This window comes from Anas platyrhynchos, chromosome 1 (assembly GCF_047663525.1).
Source record: "Anas platyrhynchos isolate ZD024472 breed Pekin duck chromosome 1, IASCAAS_PekinDuck_T2T, whole genome shotgun sequence".
Taxonomy (NCBI): Eukaryota; Metazoa; Chordata; class Aves; order Anseriformes; family Anatidae; genus Anas; species Anas platyrhynchos.
This window is the reverse complement of record NC_092587.1, coordinates 53,153,408-53,172,452: the sequence shown is the minus strand read 5'-3', so window position 1 is coordinate 53,172,452 and position 19,045 is coordinate 53,153,408. Positions and strand designations below refer to the sequence as shown.

At 43.1% G+C, this 19,045-nt stretch overlaps 1 protein-coding gene and 1 long non-coding RNA gene across 3 annotated transcripts; one reads left to right on the top strand and one right to left on the bottom strand.

Annotated features, from left to right (window-relative positions):
• Nucleotides 1-123: 123 nt before the first annotated feature.
• Nucleotides 124-19,010, top strand: XPNPEP3 (X-prolyl aminopeptidase 3). 2 transcript variants are annotated; one of them, XM_027451149.3, is made up of 10 exons: nt 124-255; nt 1,775-1,891; nt 4,334-4,741; nt 6,997-7,199; nt 7,686-7,748; nt 10,495-10,608; nt 12,826-12,911; nt 13,587-13,770; nt 15,281-15,401; nt 16,258-19,010. In XM_027451149.3, the coding sequence occupies exons 1-10, from the start codon at nt 207-209 to the stop codon at nt 16,422-16,424; spliced, it is 1,512 nt and encodes a 503-aa protein (XP_027306950.1). In that variant the 5' UTR covers nt 124-206; the 3' UTR covers nt 16,425-19,010. The 2 variants fall into 2 exon arrangements, with proteins under 2 accessions (XP_027306950.1, XP_021128932.4); XM_021273257.4 differs by lacking the exon at nt 124-255 and adding an exon at nt 608-647.
• On the bottom strand, nt 1,886-4,336 carry LOC140002433 (uncharacterized). The gene is made up of 3 exons (XR_011808978.1): nt 3,433-4,336; nt 2,337-3,103; nt 1,886-2,198 (listed from the first exon to the last, which is right to left on the bottom strand). It is a non-coding gene; the product is annotated as an uncharacterized lncRNA (long non-coding RNA).
• Nucleotides 19,011-19,045: the final 35 nt, after the last annotated feature.

The window sequence follows — 19,045 nt, the reverse complement described above, 5'->3', positions numbered from 1 at the left end:
GCGGCCGCCGTCGCCGCGCTGCTCCTCGCTGCCTGCCCTCCTGTGGCAGCGCCGCTCGCCGGGCGCCCTTCGTGTGGGCTCCTCAGGCAATGCGGGGCCGCCCGTCGGCGGTGTGACGGTGCCGCGACGCGGCGGGGAAGGCCCCGTGGTGGGCGGGCAGGGGGCGGGCGGGTGGCGGAGCCCCGCGCTGGTGCCGGCCCTCGGCCATGCGGAGGCTCCTGTGGGCGGCGGTGAGGGGCTGGCGCGGCTCCCCAGGTCAGAGGGTCCTCGATGGGGAGCACCCCCAGCCCCTGCCGCCGGCCTCGGGCGCTGAGGAGGGTGGGGAGGGGGTGAAGGGGAGGATGGCTCCGGGCCCGGCCCCCTGGGACGTGGCCCTGGGCCCGCCGGGGGAACGGGTTGTGTGGAAAATAAAGCACCACGTTGGAAAGCTGCCCCAGGTGTTGAGGGTGTCGCTTTATTGAGTGCCTGTTGTGGTCCCTCAACTCGCTGCCTGCTTGGGGGGCTGGAGGGGGGTGGAGTCTCTGCAAAACCTCTCGTTTTCTGTCATTAAAACTGTAAATAGCCCTCCCTGCCTGCAGCCCCAGACTGTTACTTCCATCAATCATCACGCAGTGAATGCTTTATGCTGTGCCTATCACTTGCCCCGTGTAAGTAATCCCCAATTAGTGGCTAGGCAGCTCACACAACTCCCAAGGCGTACAGTTCTGCCACAGACCCACGTCCCATCGCCCTGAGAGGCAGGCAGCTGCTCAGCTCACGTCCGTGCTTTATGCTTGCTTCTGCTACTGAAAAGTTGATTATCATTTGCGCTGAGAATCCAGGACTATCTACGCCATGGCAGCATGAATTGGTTTTGTAGTAGGCACGTGGCAAGTGACATGAAAGACAGCGTCTGAAGCATCAGCTGTTTGATGTTAGAAAACCCACTATCATCTCCCTCCATGTGCTAGATAATTTGCAGCTAGGCGTCAGCAATTCTTCAGCTGTGAAAGAAAGCTGTGTGACTGAGAAATCCAAAGTCGGTGCAGTTTGTGACACCAGTATTTAACTGCAGCTTTTGTCTTGCTGCGTGCTCCCCCAGCTCCCAAATTCTCTTTAAAAACTGCCTGCTTTGGCTGCACGAGTGGAAAGTGGGAGTGGAAATGGGATACACAGCAACACTGCTGAGGAACCGTTTTCAACTTGGCCGCTGCTCCCGTCAAGTTAAATACAGGAACAAGGAACCTCAAGCATCCTTCATACAGGAACAAAATATCTGCAACTTGGTGACGTATTAGTGGCGTTATTACTAACAAAAGGACTGTAGAGGCCTTGAAAATTCCCCAGTTGTTCCACGTTCACAGAACACATTCATGTTCAGAGCGGTCTTTGAAGGTGTAGTCAAGAAACAGCGATACGCAGGTGGAAAGGATCACTTCGAGCCCTCTGCTGCTTGAGGGAAGCAGGGGGTGGGGATGGTGCTGGGTGCATCTTCTGCACAAAGAGCAGGCATGTGCATGTAACACCGCTTTCTGTTTTCTTGCTGAATTGCCAGGTTTAATTGTCATTACGCTAATTTCCTTCAATCCGTTTTACAAATATTTGGTCGTTAGTTGAGTTGTGTGCATGTTGTTTTGTAAGCTCACAAGGCATGCAACAAATTCAAAAGTTGAGGCATATTTTGTGATACAAGGTGAATGAATGCTACAAAGAGTAAGATGACTGGAGTGTAATTCTGCAGTTTGCTGCCTGGAAAGATCTTTTACATTGACACAGTGCGTCTCTTTTCCTCTAGTTTGCAAGTCATGTGCGCTCCGAAGATTTTCCATCCAGCCCGCCCAGCAGAAGAAGATTCCAAACCGGTATTTGGGCCAGCCCAGCCCCTTCACACACCCACACCTTCTCAAACCAGGTTAGGTTCATGCTCAGTATCAGCCCATCACTGACATTTTGTCTTTTCTCTGCTTTTCTGAGATGTCTAGGACAGAGCATTGATCCGTTGCGTCATACAGGTGTCCATGATTTCAGATGCTCACGATTACCTTCAGTAGGCAGTAATTATATCTTTATATTATATTTAACTTCCTTGTCTGAGGTGATACTGATTCCAAAAACAGGCTTTGCATGTTAGCTTTCTACCTTCTCATCAGAGTGCTTGTCATCACTGACTTAAGTGCTGTACATCTTTCATGGCAGCAGCAACTTGTGAGCTCATTGTCCTGCAAATAGTATGTTTTATATGAAAAAGGGAGAATTCTTTGTGTAAGCAGAAATAACCAGAATAATTCATATCCAATGTCTTGTGAGTCACAAAACAAAGGCCCCTATTCGTGAAGGGAGACTGGGGAGAGACTTACTGAGAGCTGGTCACCACTTGTCTAAAGAACGTCCTCTTCAGAAGACTGTTCAAACTGTGAGAAAGAGAAGAAAAAGAGACAAGTCTCTATGAAAAGGTAGCAATAAAACAGATGGTGAGGTTGTGCACATTTATGAAATAGTGAAAATGAGTTTGTAGATACGAGGTGACAGTGATAACATTTTTTTCAATTGAAAATAAAAATGTATTCTTGAATATGTCCAGGAAAATATTCTGAGTTTGTGTTCTTTTTTCATAGGTATGTATACAGAGAGAACAGATGAGTATATAACCATATACTTAGATGTTTAGTTGTAGGATAATTCAGGTCAGAAGGGCCCTCAGGACATTACCAGGTCCACTCTACTCAAAGCAGAGCTAACTTCAATATTAGATCAGGTTGCTCAAGGCACCGATGAACAGTTCCCACTAAATGAGACACTTTGAAAGTACTCAGAACTGAAATACCAGAGAAGAACCCTGGCTGTTCATAGTAATTTTCCTTTTAATAAAGGAGTGTTGTTTTCCTTAAAATAATATGACATTGATTTATTGTAATTATTGTTTTTAAAAGAAAATGTCTTTAAGGCAAAGAGAATTCCACACCTCTCAATTGGAAGGAAACCTCCTTCTAAACTTGACTGGACTGTTTGCAGTAGTTAGCTGGCTGGCATGTAGTGGAGGCTAGGAAATTTGTAGCGTAATATTGCAGAAATGTGGGATCAGATTCCACTAAAACCGTTTCTGTGTTCTATGGCATTTGTAGATCTACAGATAAAAATAAATAAATAAATTACTTTTACACCAAATACCAAGGTGTAAAGTGTACTGCAAACAAAATGTGTTTTCTTTAAACTCTTTTGTCAGAGAAAAACATTCTGCATAAAACTTTATTTCCCACCCCACTTCTGCGAGAATCCATTTACAAGTCATTTTTTTTTCTAGAATTGTCAGTATGTTAAATAACATGAAACTAGATGATAACAGTATGAAAATTTAATCCATGCTAAAATAAGATATTAGCCAAAGCACCGATTAAGGCTCATGCATTGATTTATAGCATAGGTAAGGAGTCTCACATTTTAAAAAATACATACTTAGTCCGTTGTTGGTTGTTTTTTTTGACTTCAGTCTTGTTTTGGTGAGTCTTTCGATGGCTGTACTTCATGCGCTTTGTAACTGGAGCAATATGAAACATACCTTCATCTAAAATATGATTTGTTTAGTTAGAGTCTTTGGAAATATAGTACTTAGCTTTGGAAAAATCCAAATTGTTAATTACCGAGAGCAGCTGCATCTTCCCTGGAGAAGATTCCTTCCTTTAATCAAAGGTTCTGATGCCAGCCTGCAGGTCATGGTTTCTTTCTGCTTGGAATCCTGTGACTGGTTGTACTCTGCAGAGACAACCTCTGTGTTTCTGAATCACCTCCCAGTAACAGTCTGCCCCTTAGAGCTTAGAACTAGTTACTTTATGAGTTGACTTAGCGTGTATTTGAACAGACATTTGGGCTTTATCTGAGGAGATCTGTGCTCAGCCTGAGGAGGTAATCTTCTGTTCAATGTCCAGATGCCATAAAAAAGAACCATCAGTTTTCAGCAGCCAAAGTTCAGTTTGCCTTGTCCCTTCCCCATTTTTCCGTATCTATCTGAAATTTGTTTCTTCCAAAGTTTTATTCACTGAATGTTCTGGATTGTCTAAATCTACCAGGTTCTGTGATTTCTGCCTTTGCACAGAAACATATAACAGAAAATCTGGCTTCTGTTTAAAACAAGTCTCTTGCTTTGCATGATGGTGGAGCAGAATGAGCGAGGATGTGCTGTAGGGATGGGAGCTGAAGTGGTGTAGGAGACAGTGATGGAAAGACTAATTGTGGAAAGGGCCACAATGAAGCCATGTGTCTGAAAGGCATCAGGAAGGAGTCAGGAAACAGGCATTGCGATTAGTAAAATATCACGAGTGCCTTGAATTTCTTGGTCTGATTTGGTTTTTGTTCACAGGGGAGGTAACCCCGGGATTGTCACAGGTGGAATATGCTCTTCGCCGACACAAACTGATGGCATTGATCCAGAAGGAAGCCCAGGACTGTGAAGGAGTGGACCACACAGTGATTCTGCTATCAAATCCCACGTACTACATGAGCAATGACATCCCCTACGTTTTCCACCAGGACACTAACTTCCTGTACCTCTGCGGCTTCCAGGAGCCGGACAGCATCCTGGTGCTGCAGAGCCTTCCTGACAAAGCACTGCCCTCCCACAAGGCCATCCTCTTTGTGCCCCGGAGAGATCCGAGACGAGAGCTGTGGGACGGGCCCAGGTCAGGCACAGATGGGGCTGTTGCTCTCACAGGAGTAGATGAAGCTTACACTATAGAGGAGTTCAGGCACTTGGTGGCCAAGCTGAAAGGTAACAGAAAATGGAGGGGGGATGAGGTGAGAAATGGGTTGAAGGGTCTGAGCATCGTAACAGTTCTGGGACGTAGCTGGGTACTAACTAGGTGAAGCATCTCCCTTGAATACCCAGTTGGGGAGCCTGTATTGCTGCTAGTGCCTGTGGAAAAGAGGAGGGTTTCCTGTAGGTGCTTTAAGATACTCTGTCCTTGTTGACTGACTGTAGAAAAGTTGCAGGATCTTAAGTTAGGCATCTAACTTAGACATCTATAGCTTGCCACAGTGAATTTCCCACCTTTTGTCCCACATAGTCCCAGTAAGAATAATTGTTAATGGAGAGGTCTGCACAAGTAGGAGGCTTGTTCTGCTGTTTCTGCCAATTCTGTATTTCATCTGTTCATAGAAAATTTCATTTAGGCTGGCATCTTCCATGTACATTACATTTACTTTGTAATCCCAGTGAGGTGATGCAAAACGGCTTCTCTGACAGGTTCTGTCTGTGCTGTGTGAGCAGTTGTCTTGTCACTGCATATCGGATTCCTCTATGAAAAATCGAGTATTAAGCCATCTCGTTTTCTCAAAGCATTCTTGAATACACTGAGCCTAGCTGTGCCCCATCTTTATTACAGAACCAAATATTTGTTAGCTTCTTGAGAGATAATAATGGAAACATACTTTTGAAAATAATAGTTTTACCTCCACTCAAAACCTCTTGAGTACCCATGTGGATGCTGGTGAAAAGTAAGGAATATAATAAACAAGACAACCCGGCAGGCCATGTTACTGTTTTAGGTGTGTCTTTTTGCTGATGGAGCCAGAACCAGATGAAGCATGGGAAACTTAAAGGAATTTTGTTCATAATAGACTCTGAAAAATGATCCATCACAAGATCTTGTTACTCCCCTCACCTTTGTTAGCTAGCTATTGAGGTATTCTTGAAACACAAACATTACTGTTCTTTAGATGTGTTCTTGTGCATCCTACGTCACCATGTAGCCTCAATACTTACAACCCAGGGTGAATTTGTATGTATTATGAAATGAAGCTGGAAGCTTATGACAATATAAAAAGGGCAAGAGCTTGGGGGATTACACAGACTAGTGAGTGCTGGAGTCTTAAATTCTGTCTCTGATTCTAGGTATTTTGTTTCAAAGAAAGATATATTGAAAATAAAGGCACAGAAAGGGCAACAAGAATGATCATAAATATGGATTCTCTATGAGATACACGCTAGACAAACTTGCTCTGCTTGAAACAGAAAACAATATGTAAGGTGTGAGAGGTGTGTGGTTATAGAAAGCACAAAGAGGGTGAGTAGGAATGATTAGTCACTATTTTACGCTAGCTACAATCAAAAGGGAACACTGAATGAAATGGTCAGGTGGCAGGTTTTCACATCTTTTAAGTTTTAAACTGTAGATCATTCATGAGAGGTTTGGAGCATCACAAGTATAAATGGAGTCAAAAGTTTTTAGTTCCTTGAAAAGCAGTTACTCAGTTATGAAGGTGGAGCATTGACGTGAAGAAACCAAAAGCAAGGAGGATGTGATAGGAGAAATAATTATCCACTAATACCCTGTTTCTTAGAGACGTTTTGTGAGCACCTGCTAATGGTTACTGTCACCAAAGATAGAGGGCCGAGGTGGGCCTCAGCTGTGACTCTGTGTGGCTTTTCTACTCATTCCCACTTAAAATGCTCCTGTGGGGCAATGTGGGTGTGAGCTCCTAAATAAATTTTCACACTGGTAAATGCGCTTGTCCTCAGTAAGTTCATCTCCTCTAAATGGCTGAAATAAGCAGTTGTTCCCCAAAGATATTTTGAAGCATGGTTGATAACGACCGTGATTCCGTGCAGTGGGTGACGTGCCTTACAGCATCAGAGGGGACAGGCTAAATGAGAGAATGATTCAGAGTGTGCGCCACTGCAATGCGGCGGCTTGCTTACCTCTACAAGTGCGGCTTTGATACACAAATCCTAAATTAATCCATACAAGATCAGTGCTGATCACAAAACCCAGTATTTGCATACAAGTGGGGATTTGTCAAATCTTACATGTTATGCATTGCTAATTTTCCAGGTTTTGAAGAGAGCTCTATTCTTCTGTGAAAGGATATATATGGCCTGTAAATGCAGATTCAAAGGAAATTATCTTCTCAAATGTAGCAACAGGTCTAGTTTAGGAGGAATGATTTTGTTCAGTATGGAGAGGAAATAGGGAGGAAATTTCTAAATTTATCTTCTTCTGCGTCAGCTTTTATTTTGTATTCCAGGTGAGTCAAGCATGGTGTGGTACGACTTGACTAAACCAGTGCATAAAGAGCTGCACTCTGACTATATGCAGCCCCTGGCTGAGATAAAAGCTCGCAGCAAAAATCATATCCAGGGCGTCCGACGTCTAGTGCAAAACCTTCGGCTGATCAAATCTCCTGCAGAGATTGAAAGGATGAAGATAGCTGGACGGGTGACAGCAGAGGTACGCAGTTGTGTTCAAAATGAACTGCTCCCAAAATAAACCAATGCATTCCTTTAAATTAGAAAGGGGAGAGGGGTGGTGATAGGGTGAGGTAGGTTGGAAGGATAAGGTCTAATCTTAGTTACTGAGCTGCTGTCTCTCAGCTATTGGCTGAGCTCAGCTCCCTCCACATGACAAGGAGAAATAGGAAGACTGTTTGGACCACTTGCTTCTCTCAATTAATGGAACTTCTTTCAATTAGTGTAAGCCAAGATGAGCCAGCAGCTGTTAGACTGTTTTAAAGTACTATATATTCCGGAATAGGGGTTGCCCTATACTCTCTCCCCAACTTCCACTCTCTTTATGACATTTTCTTCCCCATTTATCCCATTGTTTTCAAGGAATCAGCTCATTTTAGGCATTCCCCAAAAGAGAACGGATAACAAAAAAGAATTTCTCTCCAGTTCAGGCTCCTTTACTAAATGAAAGGCCCTGCTTTTTTTGTAGGCTTTCATAGAGACAATGTTTGCCAGCAAATCTCTGGTGGATGAAGCCTTTCTGTATGCAAAGGTGAGTATGTCGTTGTTGGGAGTGAGATAGAAGGACCAGATGATTTTTATTCTTCCAGGAAACTAGGAATGTCAGATCTCCCTATGATGTGCCTCCCACTGTAGCATATTTCTCCTTCACCCAACTCTCACATCTCCTTAGACTCCCTGGACTCTCCTCAAACTGGAACTGCAGTCTTCTTTGGATGACTCCTTTGACCTAAGTCAGTGTCTGCAGCAGATTGTTTTCGAGTGTGCTGGGAGATGTCAAAAGATTCTGAATTTGGGATCTATAATAATAAAAACGATCTTCCACCCCTATGGATATATATCTTGTACCATGTAGCCATACTAGATTCTTACTCTCACGTATGGACTGGTCCCAGTGTTCAGTGTTCTGACACTGAGGATAAAATATTCTTCCTGGAGGTCTTTTTTGTTTGTTATCTTTATTTCCAAGGAGCAGTGAAGTTGAAGCCAAAGCTCCAGAAAGGGTTAATGTGCCTTTAAAGGCATAAAAAAGAGAAGTGTTTGTTTGTTTTAAAGTAACTGAAAAGTAAGGCTGTTCTCTAGCCCCTTTGAATATGCTGGCCTAATTCTTCAGAGCACCTTGAGGCACAAAGTAATTCTGCCAGTGATGGCGGGAAGCTACTGAGTGAAGATTTGATTTAAGGAGTACACAGTTGGTGTGGGGGAAGTTGCAATGTGGGAGAAAAAGCAAACAAAAAAACATGGGAGAAGATTGAGGAGGACTGAAGAGAAGGGTTAAAGGGAGACAAAATTTAACTGATTCCGGAATAGTTGTAAAAGAGAGGTTGGCTGCGGCTGTGTTTGGGTGAGCTGTGAGCATATCTCATGGACAAGAGTTCAAAGTGTGCCTTATCTAAGCAGTCTGATTGCTCTGGAGAAATACTAGCCTAATAAATGGAAAATCCTGAGCTTGAACATAAGATTTCAGTAGAGTTTTTGTTTGTTTATTTTTACCATTTCCACTTACCCTGAGTTAGAATTTGGATCTTCCTCTCCTTGCTGAACATACAAAGAGACTATGGACATATCTGCAAGAAAAATAACTTGCTGTAGATTAGATGACAATTCATACAACAGATAATAGTTGGGAAAAGTAGTAAGATACTTTTATGTTGCAATTATCTGCTATTTGCTTAATACAGTGTTGTGAGATTAGAGAAGTTACTTCTTTAAGGTGTGTGATATTGTTAACCATGTAAATCAAATGCAGCCTGTTTTCTACTGTCCATTTTACAGACTATCACCAAGGCAATGGTGATAAAAAAAGCTGGAGCTGCGTGGAAGAACAAAAAAAAAAAAAGCAAACTTTCAATTACTGAAGAAGTTCTTCCTAGCTGGGTGGTTGTTTGTCTCAATGACTGTGCGTTACCATTTTAGTGAACGTTCTTACTTTTGTGCACATTCTCACCTTCCACATCTGGAGAGGGGCGTATCTAATTAATGTATAACTTGTCAGCAGCTGTGGGGTCTGCTTTTGTGGCAGCTTTCAGAGTAAGGTCATCATGGGGAATTCTTTAGCAGTACTCCTCCCACCCTTACTTGAAGGAACGTATCAGTTGTCAAAGTTTATCTGCTATTGATATCTTTTTCTAATGCATTTAACTACAAAACCTGCTAAACAATCAGAGATAGTTATGATCTTATTCTATAAAACAATTGTATTGTACAAAATATAAGGAGGTGTAACAACTATTTGTAAAGCCTCCGCCTCTTGACTGTAGCCTCTCACTGCACTGGATTACCACAACTGTCTTTAAGCAATGTAGGCACCTCTCAGTTACAAAACAAACACTGATTTGCTTTGCACATTTGCTAAGGAATCACATAAGGAATTGCAGTGAGATGCGTATTTGAGGAACATCAGCAGGATTTGACCCTCAATTTTTACATAGATGGGCCTGTGCTGACATGGCAATGAGCAGTATGTCTAATGTGTAAAGAAAATGATTTTAATTTAAATGGATTTTACAGCTCAATTTTTCACTCTTCTTCAGGATAGTAAAATCTACCTTACTACATATAGGAATCCTGAAGTGCTCTGTCCCACATGTTTTTGCTAATTATAGAGAAGATCTGTTAGTGATATGTTAGTAATATATTGAGGATATAGAGAGGCTTTATAGACATAAGTTTATTCATTTTGATGCTTTCGTCTGCTTCATCACTGAAGGAAGGTAAAAATCTTGAACTTTGGGGGAAAAGAAAAAGAAAAAGATTTACTTATTTATTGCTCAGAGATGCAGCTAGCACATGTTTTCTTAACCTTCTTATTGGACGGGGTCTTAAAAGTATATAATGCTGCAAGTATGCAGGTAGTCTGTAATTTTAAAAGACAACAGCAAAACACACCTGTTGTCTTGCTGGCATTTAGGATCTTAGTCAATTTGCAATGTTGTATGGCAACTAAGAGCATTACTTTGTAGCAGAGCAAATCCTCACATTGATTTATGGCAACATCATGAATGTTTGATACTGTATTGAACAACTTGCACCATGGAGAGCTTCCATGAGATTGGATGCAGGTTTAAAACCCCCTCTTGAAAAGTGGATAGCTCTGTATTATTTCCTCCAGAGTTCTGGGAAAACTTCTAGGCTGTTTTCATGTAATGAATTCACTCTGCAATGTCACTTTGTGTCATACAAAGTAAGAAAAGACTTGTGGGACGTGATTTATAATAGCCCCAGGGCAAGTAATCAGCAGCGCTAACTGTTTTCTCCTCTCTGAATCTGTTTTCCAGTTTGAATTTGAGTGCCGGGCTCGTGGTGCTGATATCTTGGCCTACCCCCCTGTTGTAGCTGGTGGCAATAGATCAAACACTTTGCACTATGTGAAGAACAATCAGCTCATCAAGGTAAACCATATGCTGTCCAGTTACTTTAAATGCGTTTCTGGGACACGCTGTCCCCATATGCATCCCCATGCTGATCTCCATTTTGGCTGAGCAGATCAAAACACTTCAATGTTTTTAAGTTAGCAGGGGAAAGGAATTCTCCCTGGTAAGCTTTACTATCAGTGACAGATTAACTTCACTCCTTCTAGTCTCTTTCTCTCCTCTTTGCACTTGCTGCTGTATTTTCTGCAGAGTGCAAGGACTTGAAAATGAGCTTCCAAATTCTTCATTTAGCAAGCATGGCTGCTCCTGCACCATGTTTCTGTCCTGTAGTGTGCAGTGCTGGGTGAATTGGCAGCCTCACAGAAGAGAGGGACCGCTGCAGCAGAGAGAGTTACAGCACTCCGGGGGCCTTCTGCTGCCACTTGCATTGTTTGGCCTTGCTTTGCAACCTAAGGTGCAAAAATGCCTTCCTCCTCTGGCTAAGCTGAAATGCATTCCAGACTCCATGTAGGCCAACAAAGCAGGGAAGAGGAACAAGGAAGGAAAGGACTAGCATTAAATCTTGAGAGAGGTGAATTAAATAGTTGTAGGTAAATTAATGAATCTGCCTTATTTTGAAGATTCATACTATTGAACTGAACCCTTTCCAGCTCTCCTGATAAAACAACTCTAGATTCAGAGAAGTATTCTGAGAAGCAGTGTAACCCCACTGCTGTATTCACAATTTTCATCTCAGTGGAGCATATTTTCCCTTCATGTTAATATAGGAGGAAATTTTTCCTGCTAGCATTGTCTTGTTTTGAAGCTGGCATGTAAGCAGACCTTGAAATGATCTGCAGGGACACACATACAAAAGATATGACAGGCTGTTTGGGGCAGAAAGAAGCTTTGTTGTACTGTCATCCAAGGTCAGGCATGCACATGTAACTCCAGCTGCTCCTCTTAAAGTTGTTCTGTTAGATACTGTCACTTGCTCTTTCTAAACAGGTAAGTAGGAGGTTAAACACACAAACTTGACTCTTCCTTTGTGAGCTGCCTCTTACAGATCTTGTTGCCAAATAGGCTGACAAGGTATCTGATTTGGAAGGAATCTAAAGGTTTCATATGGCCAGGTGTGTACAGTCCACTGCTTAGTAGACTCCTCTTTAAAAAAAGAGAAAAAGCTGCGTAACATAAGAAGGCACTCACCAAACAATGAAACCACAGGCTGGACTCCTTTAGCCAGTAAATTGTTACTCAGCTTGTTTAATTGCTTGGACAAGGACAGGTGCTACAATTTCATATTTTACTTAAATAATTGAACCAGCTATTTTGAAAAAGTTGAAAATAGAGTTTAAATGGATAGCTAATGGCTTATATGTGTGATAGTGAGACAATCTCACTGCTCGTTTATCTACGTTGTGAGTGTGTGTGGCACTTAACTGCACATAATGATAGTAGCACTGGAAGCAATGCAAGCCATCCGCTTCTGGTTTTCCCTTAATGCACTAGAATTATTTTTTGTCATGCCACATTGTGGCTGCTGGCACAGTCTGATCTATGGAATGAATCTCTATAAAAGGTCTTGAATTACATGCAGTGTAAATCCGTAGAGAATTTAATCCAATGTTTGTACAGTTCTGATTGCTCCAGTTGTTGCTAGCCCCTTCAAGGAGGGAAAGCAAGGCACTGGTTTTATTCCTGGCACTTTCTCTTTTTTTGCATTGTTTTCTAGAAAATGGGCAGTCAGTGATTTGATTGACATGGAGTTTCACATCTCCAAAAGTCCATTTTTCATTACCAGGTAGATTCAGAAGTATATTTGAGAGCAGTCAAGAAGGTCCCAGTAGAGAAAAAAGGTGGTACAAACTATTCAGTAGTGCTTTTACAGCAGACATACACTGCCAGAGGTTATTTTGCTGAGTCTTGTGACAAGACTAAATTTCTTACTTGTTAGTGATCATGGTGGTAACTCAAAAAAACTTATTTTATTGCAAAACACTTCTGTCTCAGTCACTGAGACATTTCACTAGTGAAAGGAGTCACTGGCACAATTTACTGGAAGAGAAACCGTCCAACTGGAGTAGTCTATTTATAAACAGTAGCACCTGGGGTGTTGTTCTGCAAAAGGGATTCACATCTCTGCAGCTGCTTTGCAAGAATAACTGTATAACTTCCTTTCTTGCTCTCACACAGAGAAATCAATTCAGTTAATAGCGACTGATCCACACAGCATTTTTTCATGTTGTTCTGCAGGATGGTGAACTGGTCTTGCTAGACGGTGGATGTGAGTCTTCCTGCTACGTAAGTGACATCACACGAACCTGGCCCGTCAATGGAAGGTATTGCTGCAATGAGGCTGTTTTGAAGGAATATGAGAAGCTCTTAAATAATTCACAGTTTGAATGTGTGTGTGTGTGATCTGTTTCTGAATAGTTTGAACAGGTCCCATTCTGTGTATTTTCAGAGTAATCAAATTGCATAAATGAATCTGGCAGTATGAGAAGTTACATTCCCCGAGGCTTCATTCATTACTGCATGAATATTTGGGATCACTGCTATTTTCACTATTATGGTATATCTTAAGTGCAGAGGGGGCTCTTGTGCATTCAGCTGCTGCTAACCCTGGTTGTGTGTAGGGGAACAGGAATTTAGTTTACAATTGCATGACTTTGCCAGTTGTGAATTTGCTGGTATGGTGTTGCTCACTGCGCCATGTGGTTGCGTGTTTGATTCCTGCATGTTTTAGCTCAAGTGTGTTATTTTTCCAGCAGTAGCATTGCCTTGATTTGCTTTGGGGTTAAGAAGTCAACCAGAAACCCTGCCTCTACCCAATGTGATGCCTTGTCTGGCATTTCAAATAAGAAGGCAGTTACTTTCCTTTCTGACTTTCCTTGTTCCATCACTGAACTGAATCTGGCCCTAAAACAGCTTCTGGATCTCTATCCAGAAGAGATATTGTGAGATACTGACTTAATTGTTAGAAAAAATTTGGTCCTTTTCTCAATGTTTTTCAGGTTCACCAAACCTCAAGCAGAACTATACCAGGCTGTCCTGGACATCCAGAAGTCCTGTCTGAGCCTCTGCTCCCCAGGTGTGAGTCTGGAACATATCTACAGCCTCATGCTGAGCCTTATTGGACAGAAACTGAAAGATTTGGGGATCCTAAAGAGCAGTGTCACTGAGAGCCAATTCTTCAAGGTACTTGAAGGTTTTTTAATCCAGCTTCTCCCCGCTAGGCCTGACTATTGCATCCGTAGGCTATATTACTGGCTTTAGTTTGGATCAGGAGCGTGCTTTTGAAGTCAATCTTTTAATTGCCCCTATTTAATATGCTTTAATTAATGTCGTGGCCTGGTCTCAGCACAGAACTGGATTTTTTTCAGATGAGGCTAAACTCGGAAGTTGCGTTTCAACCCCTGATGGGCATTCAGCCCACAATTTGATCTGAAGTAACATCTCAGTCTTACACGTGCATCGTGTGGATGTTATCCCCTTGGCACTTACTATTTCACTCTGCAGATCCATTCCCGCTGGCCTGCACGACATATTAATGTAGATATACTTTAGAATACAGGCAGTCTGAAGGGACCTATAGAAATGTTGGCACTAGTGCAGAAGTCTGTGTCAAGGGCTGACAGCAGGTAATTAGTCATAGTTTCGTGCTTTAAAATAGCCTAAATTTGCAGTTCTACCAAAAGGTGCAGCCCATTTTCCCAGTCTTTCCACCTGCTGCCTCTTCTGCACCTCTTTGTGTCACTGCTGGGATTCACGGAACGACCTGGGGAACAGACTGGGGAACTGCTCTGCCACAGAGCTGAACCTGCAGACAAGACAGGACTGTTTGGCAGTTGGAAAAGTTCACCTGGTCCCGTTCACTGCAAACCGGCGTGATTGCTGATGCTGATATGAGAAGGCTGGCAGGAACCAGGTGGCAGAACTATCCCTTTGGCAGCAGTACAGATTTCTGCCAGATTTAATTGTCCTGCAGTGTCAGTGCAATAACAGCACATGTTCTCGGCCCTGACCGGAGGCTCCCATGCCGCTTTCTCTCGGCAGGCGGCAGCACAGCCAGATGAGATCAGCGGCTGCAGCTCAGTCCCCAGTGAATGTGAGGAGCGTGGGGCAGAGGAGGAATTAGCTCTTTGATTCCCCCTGACACACAGCTCCTCTGGAGGGAGGGGATTGGGATGATGCAAGGGGAGGCAGTAACAGTGTCCAGCAGAGGTGGGTTAAAATCCTGCTGTAGCTGCTGAGTGAAATTGGCACAGCACCCTCTCTGTCGTGCATAGGAGGCTGCTTCATCACATCACACAGCAGCTGGTACGGCTGCTGCCAGTTGTCAGGGTCAAATGATGGGAGCAACACAGGGCTTGGATGTGTAAGGGATGGAAAGGGTCGGGGCAGCAGAGTTCAGTGAGCCAAAAACTGAGGTCTTGCCTGTCCTGCTGAGGTAGTGATGTGCTCGGGCTGTTCTTGTCAGGGAGGAGGAAAGGCAGTTCGCAACATGCTCAGAACAGCCAGCTGGTACAATTAGGTTTTGAGGGCCCTCCAGTTCTGATACCTGGAAGACCCAGTGACCTAGTCATTGCAGTGAGACTGCTTGCTAAGCACAGAACTCTGCTCTCTCTCCTCTCCAGTCTTTTGCATCAGAACAACGGGTTGGCCTGTGTTTAACTACCTCCGTAACACTTGTTTTGTCTTCTGCTAGGCTGTTCGAAAGTACTGCCCGCATCATGTGGGCCATTACCTGGGCATGGATGTTCATGATACCCCAGATATATCCCGATCGCTCCCCCTCCAGCCAGGCATGGTGATAACCATTGAACCAGGTAAAAAAATGTACAGTCAGTGGTGGACTTTTGTCCAGGTAACCCTGAGGATAACAGTATTGCATTGAATATTTAGTTGGTCCCTTAGACCAAAGCATTCAGGTCCTTTCTTGCTGAAATTAGGAATGATTACAGGGTTAGAAAATGTTAACTTAATCCTCTCCCAAAGTCATTACAGTATTAGAAAACCATATTTCCCTCCCAGACATAGCCAAGCTAACAAGCTGTGGGAGTTAACTCTCAGAAAGTGTCTGTGCAGCATAAGGCAGAGCAGACTCAGACTGTTAGCATTTGACCCTCAGCAGCACAGGTGAATTGCAGGGCAGAGAAGCAGAGTAAACTCACTTGTGTTGTGGTCTGCGTGACTGTGACTAAACTACTACCAGTCACTGGTAGCGTAAGTCTCGTGAACCCTGCAGCCTGCAATTACAGGCATTCACAACTTGTCTTTGCAAACTAGGCATTTCACGATGAATCTTTATTTCTCGTCATTGGATTTGGAGCTGTCAGCTGAAAACTGGTATTTAATGCTCGGCTCTTCTCTCTTTCTATTCAGAACACTGTTAAAATCATCATTGTGAGCATTGAGAGCAAGAAATGCAGAAGGACCAGCTGTAGTTGTGGAAGTTTTAATCGACATGCTAGCATCTGTAGGCACTGAGAGAGACTTTCCTTTCTTTTTCTACCAGCTGCTGTGATTGAAGGAAAGAGAGCAGCTTCCCTTATTAAACTTCTTCAGGGTCCAACTTCTGTTATATTGCTGAAAGTCTGACCCTGTTCTCATGGCAGTGCAGTGAGGGAAAGATGTTGTTCTGGAGAGTGTGGCATGTTTTAATTCCCTTTTTAATTCCTTCAGGCCTTTATATCCCTGAAGATGACATGAATGCCCCGGAGAGGTTTCGTGGCATTGGTGTGCGCATTGAGGATGATGTTGTGATAGCAGAAGATTCGCCTCTCATCTTGTCTGCTGACTGTCCCAAGGAGATCTACGACATCGAGCAGATTTGTGGCCGCAGCTCGTGATGACCCTCCTCTGCCTCTTGCATCCTTCTTGGGGGGCGCACGCCTCCAGGGATGCAGATCTCTGTGACTGGCTGTACTTGTCGAGTGATGGAAGGTGTGGACTGCTGATGGCTATTCCCAAACCTGAGGCTGGGAAGTAGAATGCAAGAGGCTTAGGCACCGAGGGCTGAAAAGCAAAGCAATCTTTTCTGTGTGCATTTTCCTTCCAATTTCCTTCTAGCTGTTGTAGGACATGGGGGTGAATTCATCCCTCCAATATGTGGATCCATCAGTTCTGGTGCCCTTGGATGGATTTTGTGAGTGCCAGCACCAGGGCTTTTGCCTGGTCCCTCTACGTATGCATAGGTGCAACTGCTGAGGGCCCTTTAGCGGTAGTTTCACACCAGTCAGTTTTTTAAAACTTTGAAAAATGCTGTTTTGAGGCAATAAGGCTGTGTCAGACACCTTTGACTGTATAGAGCCCTGGAAGAAGGGAGTTTGGTAGTCAGGAAAATGGGTTTGGTTGGGAGGTAGTTATACCTGAAGCCTTTGCAGAATGCTTTTAGTATTCTAAGGGTAAGGACGTGCTTGGACCCTGTTAAAGAAGATGCAAAATGGGCCAACAACAGGGAAAAACATCTCATCTGGTCCTTCAGCTATTTGAAGTGTTTGGTAAGTTTAGAGTGTACTAGTAGGGCTCAGGAGGTTGTACACACCCTTGTACACACCCATTCTTGCTGTCTTCCACATTCCCTTTTTTTATCCCAAATCTCCATTCCAGGCTCCTGTTTGGAGCCCACCACTGCCCTGGGAAGCTGGGGCCACGTTGGGTGTGCTGGGCTCCACTGGGAAGCTGCTGGTTGTCACCCAAACGTGAGATGTTCGATTCTGGGACAGTCATGGCACCTTTCTGGTTTATGCTGTAAGTGCCAGCAACTTCAGCGGTGCATTTTTCAAGAGACTGCAGTATGACAAGTCACAAGTCTTTTTACAGCTTTTGTGAAATAATTCTGCTTTTCAGAACACCGAGGGCATAATCACTGCTGCCTTTTGGGTTTTGCCAAGTGTCAGTAGGTAATGCTATGTGATTATATTTTTTGAGGCAGCTGCAAACGTGAATTGTGGCCAGGACGGATGAGGAGTAAAGAGACTTGTCTTTTGTCAACATCAACCTACAACTCAAGCCATTGTATGCCATAGTAAATATACCTACTTGGGGCAAATGTGGTGTCTGTGTATTTCCTGAAGATATTTTGACAATCAGTTGTTAAACATGAGAAAATTGCCTCTAATCGATGTATCTCCTGTTATTTCTGCTTACTTCTGCTTCATATAATCTTTTTTCTGATTGTAGCTTTCAGTATTTTTCCTCTCGGTTTTTTATTCTCTTCTCTTCCAATATTGACTCACTTTGACACACCATATCACTGCTTCCTAATGCCTGCTTTCCTTTCTCATCAATGGCATTGTCTCTTCCCTTTTTTGCCCTAATTCCCCACGGTAGATGTAGGGGATGATAATCAGGGTTCTTGAGTTTGACTTCTGGCTTTGTTGCTGTGTAGCATCTAGCAAAATCTGCTTTTTTTTTTTTTTTTCCTTTTCTTTCTGCTTCATTTCACTCAGTGAAGGCCAGCCAGCCAGTGTCACGCAGCTCCCATTGCTTTTAATGGGAGCTGGGTGTGTCCACCAGCATGTGAATTTGGCACTTGAAAGGCAGCCAAGACACGCTGTAATTTTGTTTTTTAAACACGATGAAAAGTGAATGTTTTTACAGAGTTTCATGTATCAAGTTTCACCTAGCGAAGAGAATCTGCTAATCTCAGACATTTTTTTTAGATGCCCATGCGTTACAGTGAGAAGCACAGTGTAAATTGTTAGATGGAAGGCCTGTCAAGCATGGACACAGATCTGACTATTACTTTTAATGTTCTTTGGATTTGTAACACGTTTGTTGTTCCAATTACACACGTTAGAACCATATCAACAAGGAAAAATCTTGGATTTTTGAACTTTGTAAGCAGCTTAAAAAAGCATTAACCTGGGCGCTACATGTGTCTGCTGATCAGCACATCTGCCCAGGTACTTAACTGCAGAGTTAATGGTTATACTTACTGTAAATAAGCCTTTGGAATACATATAAAAAATTATTTTTAAAATAAATCATTTTCTAGAAAGTCATTTATTGGGCCATGAAGTTGCATGGCTGTTGAATTGATATAAGCACTTCCAGGAAAGGCATTATTTTTCAGGGAGATTTATAAATTATCTTGTACATTGTCAACTACAGGCACTCACTACTTCTTTCAGGAAAATCCTGCAGCTTGCACACACCAGTAGATTTTAGGAATGTTGAGGATGAATATTTTTGTCAGTAAAGAAGTGTTTGTGACTCTGCTGGAGGAGTAATGGGTCTGCTAGGACTGTTGTGCCCTGACATGCAAAGTGTATCTGATGTAGGCTGTGAATTGCTGGAGCAATCGAAGTTTCTCTATTTTTTTCAGAGTGTTTAGCCGTTTCTTCTGCATAAACTGCTGCAAATGTTTTGAATCTGTTGCTCCGCGAGAGTCCATTTTGCAGAATGTATTAAATTTGAGTTTTACCAACCTACATTTTTGAAGGCTTTTTCTCAGTTGCTGCAGAAG